Source organism: Gobio gobio, assembly GCF_949357685.1.
Source record: "Gobio gobio genome assembly, chromosome: 9".
In the NCBI taxonomy this organism is placed as follows: Eukaryota; Metazoa; Chordata; class Actinopteri; order Cypriniformes; family Gobionidae; genus Gobio; species Gobio gobio.
Genome location: NC_137115.1, coordinates 48,458,232 through 48,472,565, shown reverse-complemented (window position 1 = coordinate 48,472,565; position 14,334 = coordinate 48,458,232). Strand labels below are relative to the sequence as shown.

At 36.1% G+C, this 14,334-nt stretch overlaps 1 protein-coding gene across 2 annotated transcripts in view; it reads left to right on the top strand.

Moving 5' to 3' along the window:
- frmd5a (FERM domain containing 5a) overlaps positions 1-14,334 on the top strand; it is a 185,364-nt gene that overhangs the window by 125,231 nt on the left and 45,799 nt on the right. For both annotated transcript variants that reach the window (XM_079825020.1, XM_079825021.1), the window contains exon 2: positions 7,016-7,120. In XM_079825020.1, the coding sequence (XP_079681146.1) occupies positions 7,016-7,120 (105 nt within the window). The remainder of the gene's footprint in view (positions 1-7,015; positions 7,121-14,334) is intronic.

The window sequence follows — 14,334 nt, the reverse complement described above, 5'->3', positions numbered from 1 at the left end:
TAATAGCCTGAATGATTGAAGGCAAATGTAAAATAATTTGAAAAAAATAAATAAAAATCAGCACACCTTTGGAGAACCTAGGCTTAAGATATAAATCATTTTAATTTTAGATTTTAATTTGCAGATATTGGTATATACAGGTGATTTAAGTAACATCTCTAAAGAAGCATTTAATTTAATTTAATTTAATTTAATATTTCATTTATTTTCATTTATATTACTTTCATTTTTTTATTTTCATTTATTTCATTTATATATATTTTTTAATTTTTAATTTAATTAAAACAATTTTTTTTTTAATTTAATTTTATTTCAATTTAATTTATAATAATAATATTATTTATTATATTATTAGCATAATAATTCAAATGTATTTATATGTTCATTTATTTTAATTTATAATAATAATATTATTTATTATCATAATAATGATCCCTGATTATAATAATACATATTTTAATAAAGATAATTTAATCTTTATTAATTTAAAAGTATTTAAATTAATTTTTTTATTTAATTTACATTTATTTTAATTGTGTATTTATTTACTTATTTCAATTTAATTTATAATAATAATATTATTTATTATATTATTATCATAATAATTAAAATGTATTTATATTTTCATAATAATAATGATCATTGATGATAATAATAAAGATTTTAATAAAGATAATTTCATCTTTATTAATTTAATTTAATTTTCATCTATTTTATTTTTCCTTTATTTAATTTTGATCATTGATTATAATAATAAAGATTTTAATAAATGTAATTTAATCTTTATTAATTTAATTAATTAATTTTAATTAATTTAGTTTTCATTTTCATTTATTTTCATTTAATTTATTTAAATTTAATTTAAAATAATATTATTTACTATATTACATTATTAGCATAATAATTTTAATTTCTATTTTAATTTATAATAATATTATTTATTATATTATTATGTTATTATCATAATAATAATGATCATTGATGATAATAATAAATATTTAATAAATTATAATAAATACCGTATCTGCTCGCTGAGATTAGTCCATCTCTGCTCTCTCTGCATCTATGCGGGGGTGGTCTGACCTGTTCGCAAATAGGGGCACCTCTTTCTCTTTTTTTGTGCCCTTTGGCAGTCTCATTGGGTTCCAGCAGTCCTGCGTGAAGGCTGTATGTTATACAGCTATCCAGCCGTCTCTAGACACCCACAGAATGTTCTATTTGGCATCAGGCAGACGCATGCGCTCATGGTCCACTGCCCTCCATCTGCTCGTTTATCCCAAAATAGAACCATAAAAGTTTTCTACTGAAAGATTTTTATAATTGTTACACAGAGAACTTGCAATGAGAAATTGAATGTGTTTTTGAGAGATGTAGAATATGGTATCAGGCTCTTTGTGTATAATCTGTATGTGTGTGTGTGTGTGTGTGTGTGTGTGTGTGTGTGTGTGTGTGTGTGTGTGTGTGTGTGTGTGTGTGTGTGTGTGTGTGTGTGTGTGTGTGTGTGTGTGTGTGTGTGTGTGTGTGTGTGTGTGTGTGTGTGTGTGTGTGTGTGTGTGTGTGTGTGTGTGTGTGTGTGTGTGTGTGTGTGTGTGTGTGTGTGTGTGTGTGTGTGTGTGTGTGTGTGTGTGTGTGTGTGTGTGTGTGTGTGTGTGTGTGTGTGTGTGTGTGTGTGAAAGACACTCTTAAGTGCTGGGGTCACTCAGCCAGATGGTCAGTCCACTCAGGCATCACTACTGAATGACTCTTCCCATGTCTGTTGCTCCTTCTAGGGCACTAAAAGATATTTCCAAGAGTAAACAGACCTCCTTGTCCCCTTGTCTTTTTTCCTTGAGCTACACAGAAATAACATTAGTAAGTTCAAATTGTGTTATTATGTCAGAAACGGCTCTGTAACAGCATTTATGAACTAGAAAGGGCTTTCAAAGCTGATGAAAATGCTGTATTTGGTGTTTGACCTTTTATATTTTTCCCTTTTCATACTCGACACAAGGGCCTGAAAGGCTCAATTTGGCTGAATATGTGGCTTGTCTGTTGGCTGACCTCATTATGTGAACGTCATTAAAGGCTTTCCAGAGGTTTTGTGATTGAGAGGTACAGCACACATCCTGCCTGCTGTTCACCTCAGTTCATTCTGTCACTAGCCATGTTTCCATCCACCTATTTTTATGAAAATGTTGGATATCACATAAAAAAACAGCTGGATGGAAACCAAGATGTGCATCAATTGTAAAAAACTTGTGCGCTCAATTGAGTTGGATAATTTGTTTGTCCGATAAGAATGGAGATGGAAACACATTTGCCAAATAATTCCCTCAATGCTCAACACAAAACTCACGTGACTTTGCCTCAGCAGTGGATGTGATTGGATAACTGGACTAACCAGCAGATCAGTTTCATTGCTCAGCATCTCAAATGTTGGTTTAGTCATTCTGAAATGCCTGAGCCAAACTCATTAAAAATGATTTGATTTAATTCCCTCCCAGAAGCGTCTCTCTTGATTGCGTTCACAAACACCAGCATCCGAACACAAGATAACAGGACAGCGTTTATTGCATTCCGTCTGCATGCTCTGAGAGGTCATTTATTATTTAGGAAAAAAGAGCCACAGTTTCTTCCCTGATTGTAGCAACTTCAATTTTTATTACAGATATTTTGCACCTTTTTCCCAGGAAGTGATGTTTGTTCTCTTGTATACATGGGATGGAAATGCTGCTTTATTCGCAACTGTTTTATGCGATATTCCAATTTTGCTAAAGATAAATTCGCAACGTTGGATGGAAACATTGCTATTGACTATGCTTATGAACAGATTCTCGTGCATCTGCATAAATTCATTATTTTTAACAGATTATTTAAAGGAACACTCCACTATTTTTGAAAATAGGCTAATTTTCCAAGTCCCCTAGAGTTAAACAGTTGAATTTTACTGCTTTCGAATCCATTCAGCCGATCTCCGGGTCTGGCGGTAGCACTTTTAGCATAGCTTAGCATAGATCATTGAATCTGATTAGACCGTTAGCATCTTGTTAAAAAAAATTACCAAAGAGTTTCGATATTTTTTCTATTTAAAACTTGACACTTCTGTAGTTACATTGTGTACTAAGACCGACGGAAAATTAAAAGTTGCGATTTTCTAGGCTGATATGGCTAGGAACTATACTCCCATTCCTGCGTAATAATCAAGGAACTTTGCTGCCGTACCATGGGTGCAGCGGCGCAATGATATTACGTAACTTCCGTCAACATAACCAACAGAATACCTGCAACTACACAACTTAATGCCGGGCACGTTGGAAGTTACCTAGCTGGGGACTATTTTCAGGCGCTGCGTAATATCATTGCGCCGCTGCACCCATGGTACGGCACAAAGTTCCTTGATTATTACGCAGGAATGAGAGTATAGTTCCTAGCCATATCGGCCTAGAAAATCGCAACTTTTAATTTTACGTTGGTCTTAGTATACGATGTAACTACACAAGAGTCAAATTTTAAATAGGAAAAATATCAAAAATCTTTGGTCATTTTTGAGCGAGATGCTAACAGTCTAATCAGATTCAATGATCTATGCTAAGCTATGGTAAAAGTGCTTATGCCAGATACAGAGATCGGTTGAATGGATTCGAAAACGGTAAAACTCAACTGTTTAACTCTAGGGGATTTAGAAAATGAGCCTATTTTCAAAAAAAGTGGAGTGTTCCTCTAAAGAGTTAGTTCACCCAAAAATTAAAATTCTGTCATTAACTTACCCTCATGTCGTTCGACACCTGTAAGACCTCCGTTCATCTTCAGAACACAAATGAAGATATTTTAGTTGAAATCCGATGGCTCAGAAAGGCCTCCATAAAAGGTACTGTGTAGACGTTGTTACAAAGTCCATCTCACTACAGTGGTTCTACAATAACTTTATTAAGCGACAGTTTTTGTGCTAAAAAAAAAAACTAAATAACGACTTGTATAGTGATGTCCGATTTCAAAACACAGCATCATGAAGCTTCGAAGCGTTATGAATCAGTGAGTCGATTCAGTGGTTTGGATCGCCAATGGCACGTGATTTCAGCAGTTTGCCGGTTTGACACGCGATCCGAATCATGATTCGACTCACTGATTCATAACGCTTTGAAGCTTCATGATGCTGTGTTTTGAAATCGGTCATCACTATATAAGTCGTTATTTAGGTTATTTTTTTTGCTCACAAAAACTGTTCTCGTCGCTTTATAAAGTTATTGTAGAACCACTGTAGTGAGATGGACTTTGTACGTCTTTAGTACCTTTTAAGGGTCTTGAGAGTGTACAGTGCATTGTGCCAATGGAGGCCTTTCTGAGCCATCGGATTTCAACTAATGGAGGTCTTAAGGGTGTCGAACGACATGAGGGTAAGTAATTAATGACAGAATTTTAATTTTTGGGTGAACCAACCCTTTAAGGTCTACAATGCAAGTATAACTTTGAATTGCGAAATAGTTTCATTCCTATGATTCTCAATGAGCAGCTATAAAACACTTACTGTACGCGTGCGGTGTCCCAAGCTCAGCATAACAGAATGATTTGTCTATAGGCTGCGTATGGCTTGCCAAGTTCTTACAGTAAGTCTTAATCCAGAATAAATCACTCATGCCTGAAGACTTGCTGCTGAGGGTGAATTGTCTTGATTTGCACTTCAATCTCTGATTGCGTACAATTACAGAATTGAATATTGCAAAAGCGAAAGACTGTGATATTGTTTGTTTGAGGGGAAATAGATTCTGAATGCAAATGAGTGTGATATTAGAGGTGTGCCGGGAGAGAAAAAGTGACATCAGGTTTATGGAATTTAATTTCTTCTCCCAAATCATTTTCTCTAGTTTTGAAGAACTGTTGAACTGATGGGGAACCATTTGAGATAATGAGTGTATATCTTACTGAACTGATATAGTGGGTTTTCTAAAAACATTGTAGAATTTGTGTGCCATTACAAATTACCTATTAAGTGTAACAAAATACAAAGAAATCATGTGTAGGTTATCCATGTACTGTTGGGAAACTACTGACTTTCTCATCTCTTTCTCCTTGTGCATTTATTAGGACAGACTCTCAGGTTTCTACAGTCATTTGTGATATCCAGGCTTTAAAAAGTCAATGAAATGAGTGATACATTTGAAAAGTCATGGAATAAATGTTGTTTTATCTAACCGATTAAATATTTTGGAGCAAATTTGCTGCATATCACATAGCATCAATCTGTCTGTTGTGGGTTTTATTGGAGACATTTGTTCATTAATAATATTAATAATAAATGCTAATATCATGTAGTTTCGCTTGGTACCTTGCATACAAATAGAGATGAATCCCAGTATGGCAGTCTCCAAAACTATTTTTGAAAGTCCCCTTTGAGAATCATGAATGACTGGAAAATGTAATGAAAAATAAATGGAAATTCCAAGACTCTCTGCATTCATATTGAATATACAGCATATCTCCAAATGTGTCACGTTTGTCTTGGTTCATGTTTATGTTTTCATTTTTTATTTTGTAGTCATGGTTTCTTTGTTTCCTGGGGCCTATACCATGAAGCCGGTTTAGCTGGCTAGCCAGATATGTTTAAGCTTAGTTTGTGCCAATCCTGGGTTTAAGGTACCATTAAAGTGGTTTGGCTTTTAGCCGTGTTCATCTCCATAGTAACTTACTCTCCACGGCTAACCTGCTCCAGGGCAGGTTATGTTCTGGATAAGACATCTCAAACTGAAATTGGACCAATCAGCTGTGAGAAAAGTGACACACCTCTGATGCAATAAAGTCACTCCCTCTGTTTCTACTCCAAATTAAAGGTCACTATAGCAAATGGTTTTTAAAGACTAACGCATCTGGCTTTTAACAATGCTTATTTATAATAATAATGATTTTGAATTATTTAAAAATAATTTATGTAATTATTATACCCTTAATCAATTACACATGTATAATTTTAGTAAATCAATCATTAATATGCATTTTGTTAATATTAAAATAAATAGCCTATATAAAGGTCATACAAATAAGCTTTAAATTCAATAACTAAATCTATAAAAAATTACATGTGAGCATAAATGTTCAATTCTCTCTATATATCAACTAAACTAACTTCATAACTTTTACTTGCATTGACGTATAATATTTTTCTTAAAGTTGTCCTCGACAGCTCTTTTCTTCTGTGTAAATTTGTTTAAATTCTTAATATTTTTCAATCATGTATATTCTGCAGAAGAGTGAAGTGAATCACACTGCTTCTCTCGTGAGAAGTGAATCTCAGTTTTACTGATCCACAGCATGTGATTGGCTGTTCACTGCTGATGTCACAGCTAAACTCCTAAACTCAAGATCAAAGCCTGAGTTGACAGAGAAAGTTGATGATCAGCATCATGGGACCAACAAATCCTGAATAGATTGGTTTGGTTTTGTCAACTCGAAACTAATCCTGTAACCCTGAGTTTGTTAAACTACCATCATGGTACAGGCCCCTGGTCCCTTATCCGTCATGTGATTCCCTAGTCTCGTGTGTAATGTTCTTATTGGTTGTTCAGGTCATGTGTTTCCCTGTTCTGTTCTGTTTTGTGATAGGTTTATTGGCTTGAACTTGACTTGAACCATGAACTAAACAGAAACAGAAACTCACCAACAGCAGGTTACACAAACAAAGCTAGACAAGGAGCAATGGTGACATGAAGGCTATTTATACACAAAGACTAATGAGCAATAAGAAACACCTGTGAACAATCTAGACAATAAACAAATCACAGAAACACATGACCTCAACAACCAATCAGAACATTACACATGACAAAATAAGAAAACATAAACGTGAACCAAAACCGATGTGACAAAAAGAGTCAGAGGGACATTTTTTTTATCAGTAATTAAAATGATCTCAGCCTTCAGTTCATATTTGGCTGGTCTTCTTCAGTCCTTCCGCCAATTTCTTTGGTCCAAAAATAAACTGCATAGCCAGACAAATAATAAACTTCTGCTCTATTGATCGTTTGTTATTCTCATTGTCTTTCAGAGGGATGCCAAAGGCCAGTATTTGTTCGACCTCATTTGCCACCATCTAAACCTGCTGGAGAAGGACTATTTTGGCATTAGATATGTCGATCCGGATAAACAAAGGGTGAGTATCCCACCATGTGGCTTGTGTCGAACAGTCCAAGGTCAACGGTAATGCGGAGCACCAATTCATCATTTCTGCATTCATGTCCTCAGATTTTTTATTATGATAAAGCTGCATCTATCAGGATACTCAAAGTGACTTTCGTTTCTTCGAGCGTATTGGTCGTGATGTGTAATAAGTGCTGAATTCATGTGTGTTCTGGGTGGGCTGTGTTTGTATTGATCCGCACTGGTCAGGCTGACTCTCAGGGTTATACTGGAGTAATCAGGGAGTGTCAAAGAAAGAGACGGAGCTGAGGATTGATGGAATGAACCTTCTAGAAGGACAGGTGTGAAAATTGTAAATCATGTGAGGCCAGGCCCTTATGTAGCTCCGATTAATATTTTCTTAAAGGGACAGTTCACATGGATATCAAACATTTTTTCATTATATTCTCGCCGTCGTGTTGTTACAATCAGGTTTAACATACTTACTCCTGCATGTTCTCCATGCTAATTTCAATGTACTGAATGGGGTTTAAAGCGCTGAATGAGTTTATATGCTCATGCGATATATCTAAAGTATTCACAAGCCATATGATACAAAACCAAATTAAAAGCAACATATGCAATAAATCCATCAAGGACAACACCAGACACTGAAAAAAGGAAACGATGAGGTAAAAATATAGAGAGGGCTAATTGGCTAACAAGACACACCTGGAAACAATGAGACAAATCGACGGGAAAAACTACAAACTGACTACAAAATGGCATACGGGACATGAAGTAATACAGAAGTCCTTACAAGACAAAAGAAACACGTAAAAGTGTGAGGAACAGACTGTTCTTGCTTAGTTTTCCAATGGTCCTGTATTGTGAGAAAATTCCAATGGTCCCACATTCACACCAAAATTCCAATGTTTTCCAATGGTCCTGTATTGTGAGCATTACATGGTTTGCTGCATCTGAAATTGAAGATTTTTTTGTGAAGAAAATGTATATACTTTTGAGTGTGTAGCAGAATAGTAGACAAGCTTTTGGGACATACTACTTCGTCATAACTGCGTCTTTAACGGACAGCACTGTTGCTTAGTTACGTGCAGCGTTTAAACTTCCCTGTCAATCATCTTGTCAAAGTTAAAATCCTCCACACTCAATTTAAGTCGTGGGTCTTTCATGCGGAGAACTCTCCTCATGTGTTTGCATTTTGCATAATGATGCATTTAAAAGTAAATTACCAAACGTATCTTAACTTAAGTAGCAGATTAAATATAATGTTGATAACAGTGAATAAATGTATTTTCGTCTGGTTAGATACTAATTATTAATCACTAAAACCCTTTTATCTAAACCTCTCCACTTAAGGTCGACTCGCACATCCGTCATGTTTGTAGTTTTTTTAACACTTTTTATTTGTGTTTGTAGTTATAATGGAATCATACATGCAATGGGTTTTGGGCAATATTAGCTGTTAAAGTGTGCATGGATCTGCACTTCGGATTCTAACCGGAAAAAGTAGACCATCCGGGTATCTTACTCCTTTCAACATACTATGAATATTCTCATTTCGAATACCATTTAGGATGGATAGTATGCACATTGGGACTAGGGCTGCCACTAACGACTATTTTTATATCGATTAATCTATCGACTAATTTATCGATTAATCTATCGACTAATTTATCACAATAATTTTCAAAAATTTTACTTAAAAACATTTAATTTAACTTGCAACGTTGGCATTCATAGTGTACTATAAAAAAGTATAAATGTAAACAAGCCCTTGACAAAATGTAAAACTAAAAGAGTAAAAATTTACAAAGGTACAAATTTGTAAACCAACATAACAAAAAAGAGAATATCAGCAAATACTTTTTATATAGAATAGTGTTGTCACGATACCAAAATTATGACTTTGATACGATACCAGACTAAAATACCTCAATACCGATAATGAATCGATACCATGGCAAAAAACTGTAAAAGTAATTGAATAATATGACAGAACTTACTATTCATTGTTTTATCATTGTTTTAGGGTTAAAAAACCCTAAACACTCAAAAACTACTTGGCCGGCATGTTCCTGCCCTGCCCTGCTTCACACAGAATATTAGGTCCGGCTCTTACAATGTTGCATCCCAAAAGGGTGGACGGGCTCAGACTCCGCCCAATTTGTCACGTGACAGCAAGCAACCATGACGTGTCTCCTCATTCTCAATACTCGCCAGGACGTGCATTTTTACATATTTTTTACCATTTAAACCCAATAATCCGCGAAACTGGCGTCGTGATCTGTGTTGCGTTCTTTTTCCTGAGCTGCGCGAACATATATTTGACTGTTCTGAACAGTGGAAGCAGAGCTCACACACACGTCCTCACTCCTGCTGTCACACATCGACGCAGATTAAAGGTCCTGTTCTTTGTGATCCCATTTTTCAAACTTTAGTTAGTGTGTAATGTTGCTGTTAGAGCATAAATAATACCTGTAAAATTATAAAGCTCAAAGTTCAATGCCAAGCGAGATATTTTATTTAACAGAAGTTCCCTTTCAAAGCCTACAGCGAACGGCCGGTTTGGACTACATCCCTGTACATCCTGCTTTAATTACGTCAGTAGAACAATTTGTTGACTAACCTCCGCCCACAAGAATACGCAAAAAAGGGGGCGTGGTCTTGTTGCTCTCCCACGTGGAGAAGAGGAAGTGTTGCATTCGGTTCGTTTGTAGTGTGTTTGTCGCCATGTCGTTGGGACGCTGTTATTTTCATCCCGGAGTCAAATCACCTTTCTTTGGCAGGGGACGCTGTACTTTGAGCACATGCATCTCCCCGTTATGGTAAGAGGCGTGACCTCTCCGGGCAATGTGCGCTAAGCTGCTGTCGAATCACAACACGGGAACCGCTGGCACAATCAGAACTCGTTACGTGTTTCTGAAGGAGGGACTTCATAGAATAAGGAAATCCTCAAGCCGTTTTTAGGACAGTGAAAACAGCGGTATACAGATTAGGGCTGCTCGATTATGGAAAAAATCATAATCACGATTATTTTGGTCAATATTGAAATCACGATTATGTAACACGATTATTTCACATGACTTTGGGAATGTGTTGTATTGATTAAAAATACACCTTTCAACAATTCAATTGAAATTGTAACATTTGTTGTACTATTTGAACTATTAAAATAAATAATATAACATATATTCAAATTAAAGTATAAAAGTATTCACGTAAAAATGATAACCACAAATAAATAAGATAAACAATTTGGTTCGGCTAGATATGCTTTTCAGGTACGTCTAACATTAGTTTTTAGGTACAGAAATGTATCAAATGTAAAATAACATTGCATATTTGAGTGCATAAATTAAAGATTAATCCTATTAAACTTACAAAAGCTATTCAATCAAGTGCAGTGAATGATGTCCTTGTCTTTTGTTGTTTGACATTAAACAGACAGCAGTAAAGGCTACTGCTTCTTTAAGACCCAATGATCGGATATGCGTCGTCTTTATCGACTGTATAAAGTTCACTTAAGGCATATACAGACTATGTCTGCTAGGATACTCATCAAGTTGGACATGTTGATATACGTTTTGTGTGAGTTTGTCCGTTCAAGAGCAAGACTTGAAAGAGAACTCAATATTTGCGCGCTGAGAGACGTGTGCGCGCTCTCGGATGAGCGCACAGAGATACATTTTCTCACAGCGTGCGCGGCTTCTCATTCGCGTCTTCTGGCACTAAACCCGGGTGATGAGGGGGAAAACGACTGGTCATATTCGAAAATATGGCAGCACTCGCATGCATTGAACAAAGTTTACAAAGAGAGAATTATTTGAAAAATATTAGGGGAAAAAAGGACGTTTACACGGCATCCCTGCTCTCGTCAGTTTTTGTTTCTTTATTAGATTGTCATAGGTCACTCTGTTTAATTTTCAAGTGGTTAAACAAATTTGTGGTGTTCCCTTGCGTTGCAGCCACTACCATGTAGCAAATCTTGCACGTAGCATGTTTCTGCTCGTCGTCTGATTCCTCGAAGCCAAACTGTTCCCAGACAACGGAGGTGGTTTTGCCTTTTTTGCTCACCAAACGCTGCTGTAACTGCCCTCCTTCTGGCATCTTTACTCGCGCCGAGTTTTTAAATTCCAGCGGATGATATGCACACGAGTCACGACCTGAGAGAAATTTGTGGCTTCGTGAGGGGCGGATGAGCGCGTGCACGTTTCATTCAGAACGCAAGACAAAATAAGAGTGTTCTTGCAAAACTGAACATGGCAAAATAATCGTTTTTTCTCGATTGTACTATTTTGGTGATCGTTGGGAGGCAAAATCAAAATCAAAATCGAAATTCGATTAATTGCACAGCCCTAATACAGATAAGTAAATTGTGTGAAATATACAGTTTTTTTACACGCGAAACATGAACACATGTTATATTGCACACTGTAAACACAATCAAAGCTTAAAAAAAACAGGAAAAACGGGACCTTTAAGAAATACTGCTCTTATTAGAGTGCTGTCATTTAAGTACCGGTACTAATACAATTTCATATCGTACGCAACTTACCCAGTCGACTAAAAATATTGACGTCGACTAATTAACAGCGTTGACGCAGTCGATTGTATCGACTAATCGCGACAGGCCTAATTGGGACGCAGCAATAGTATTCGAACAACAGTAGGCGAAAAGTCCCCAGATGACCTCGTCTGGCGAGACTCTGAAGTGCGCATTCGATGGACACTTTACTATACCATGAGGCCATGGGAGGGGAAGCACTTGACGCTGCTAGGTCATGTGATAATGACAACATGGCAGATGTAGTACATCCGGATTACATTCATACTACTCATATTCATACTATACTTTTTTAACAGTCACAAAGTAAGTTCAAATTCAAATGTAGTACCTACTCAGACAGTACACGATTTCAGACATTATCAATATGGTTAAACTCTGGTGCCACTTTTGCTTCCAGAATGTAAATATCTTAATCTAATTTCATTTAAAAATGCTCTTAGAGATAATGGGATCATAATTATTGTTCTTTGCGGTTTCTATACTGCTACCGATCACAAAATACTTTATTTATATAGTCAGTGGTTGAACTTGAGTGAAAAGACTAGCCAAAACACCTGTCCTTATATCAGTCATTTTTTTAATTAGGCACCGAAGCTGTTGGCATTCCTATTATTATTATTCTTCTTCGGCTCTGGGAGTCTATGGCAGCCCATAGAACCGCTTGCGGGAAAGTTATGAAATTTGCCACGCAGAGGACAGTCTGAAATGTCACCATAGCAAATTTGGAGATTCTAACTGAATTTTTCAAACGCCACCAACTGTCCAAAGTTACACTCGCGTTTATGCTAATAACTTTTGAACAATATGGGCTAGAAACTGCTAGAAAGAAAAAAAAAAAAATCCTTGATTCCTTGGCTCAAGATGATTCGATTGCACCCTATGATGTTGTAAGGTGGAAAATAATCAAAGATATTTGAAATGGAACAAAATCATCTGCTTTGCTGTTTGTAGCCATCGTCGTGATCAAGATATTGAAATTGACTCAACCCCTTCCCCCTTAACGCCATCAGAGGGGCCAGTTGGAGATAGAACAAAAGAATGACTGGCTGGCTGGCCAAATGGTTAACACCTTTGATACAATGGGGGAAGTTTTGTCTGATTGGTTACTTTCAAATGTCTCACGGTTTGGTCTGATTGGTCAGTTTTACAAGAGTCAGATTTGAATTTGGTGACTTCAGGGAAGAGGATAAAAGAGAATTTCATCTGTAGCTCGCTCTCTTTTGATTCTCTGCTTTCTCTGGAGAGAGCTATTCTTTAGCTCTCTCTCTCTTTCTCTCTCTCTCTCTCTCTCTTTCTCTCTCTCTCTTTCTCTCTCTCTCTCAGGTAACATTCTAGGCAGAGGCCTACAGAGCATAATTAATGGTTTATGTTTACATCTATTTGAAACTATTTAGAGTGTAACCATAACTAGAATTTGTGTTTCCTTTTGGAAGAGATTTATGTCTATGATGTAATTGACATTTTACATTTACTTGATTGTTAATAAATTGTTACATTTTGATCCTTTCTGAATTAATCTGTAATTATTAACCAATCTCCAATGTGGAACGTTATAATTGTAACAAAGGGTTAAAACGGAACGATCAAATGTATGATTAACTATCAAATACAGATGACCAAACATTCGGTTGGGATTCTCTTCTAAATGCGACAACTATGATAAATGGAGTCAGATAAAGAATATTATAATCAAATCCATTCTTCCAGCTGAAACACTGAACGCGTGCGGCCTTCACCGCGGTTCGCTACCGATCCTTGGAGCGAATTCATGCGGTCTTACAATGTCATTTTCCATCATGAATTTTCAGAAAAATTCAGTATTTTATGAACGCATTAGCGTATCATTGCGAAACTCTGTATGGGTCATCGGCATGATGCCCTGAAGGAGCCTGAGAAGTTTTGAGCCAGCACCACCTAGTAGTAAAATCAAATATGTGCATGCTTCTAACTTTGGATTTGGTTGACTTATTTTCCTGGTAGTCATATCCTTAGATTCCTGGATCCTTGCCGAGTCCAATGAAACCAAACATGCTAGGTTTCGCCTTATGTTTTGTTCAACGTTGTGATTTAGCGTTTATCTTCGAAACCACCATAGGAAAATTGGAATCATAGATCGTTGACTGAAAGCATGTGGCCAAATGTCAACATTTTGATAGTAAGTGGCAAAAAAAATGCAAAGTCAGTTGTGGGTTATTTTTTATATGTTCATAAATACAAATGTCTATAACCCCTAAACGAAATGAGATATTTTTACCAAATTTGACGCTTTGATGCTTATGTATGGGGGCATTCAGAGGACACAAAAAAATAGCGGTGGGACTGACACTATAATTGAACAAAACATGAAATTGCCTGTATACAACTCAATGTATTTATGGTTTTTAAACTTTTTTGCTTAAAAAAGTCTCCAAATGTCCAAATTTACTAATTTTTGCAGTTGGTCTGCTGCTATCTTCCTTGTTTGCTCTCTGTTGTGCTTTCTTTTCCCCGGATTTTTCCCTGCTTGCAGCTATATTTATTAATGTACTTTCAGTTTTTTTTAAAAATCAGTTTCCTTTGTTCTTAGTTTGTCTGTCTTGACCTAGTTTCTCAATTTGTTTGATTAGTCATTTCGTTCACCTGTTGTCATTTAATTAGCTAATTTCCCTGGTGTTTAA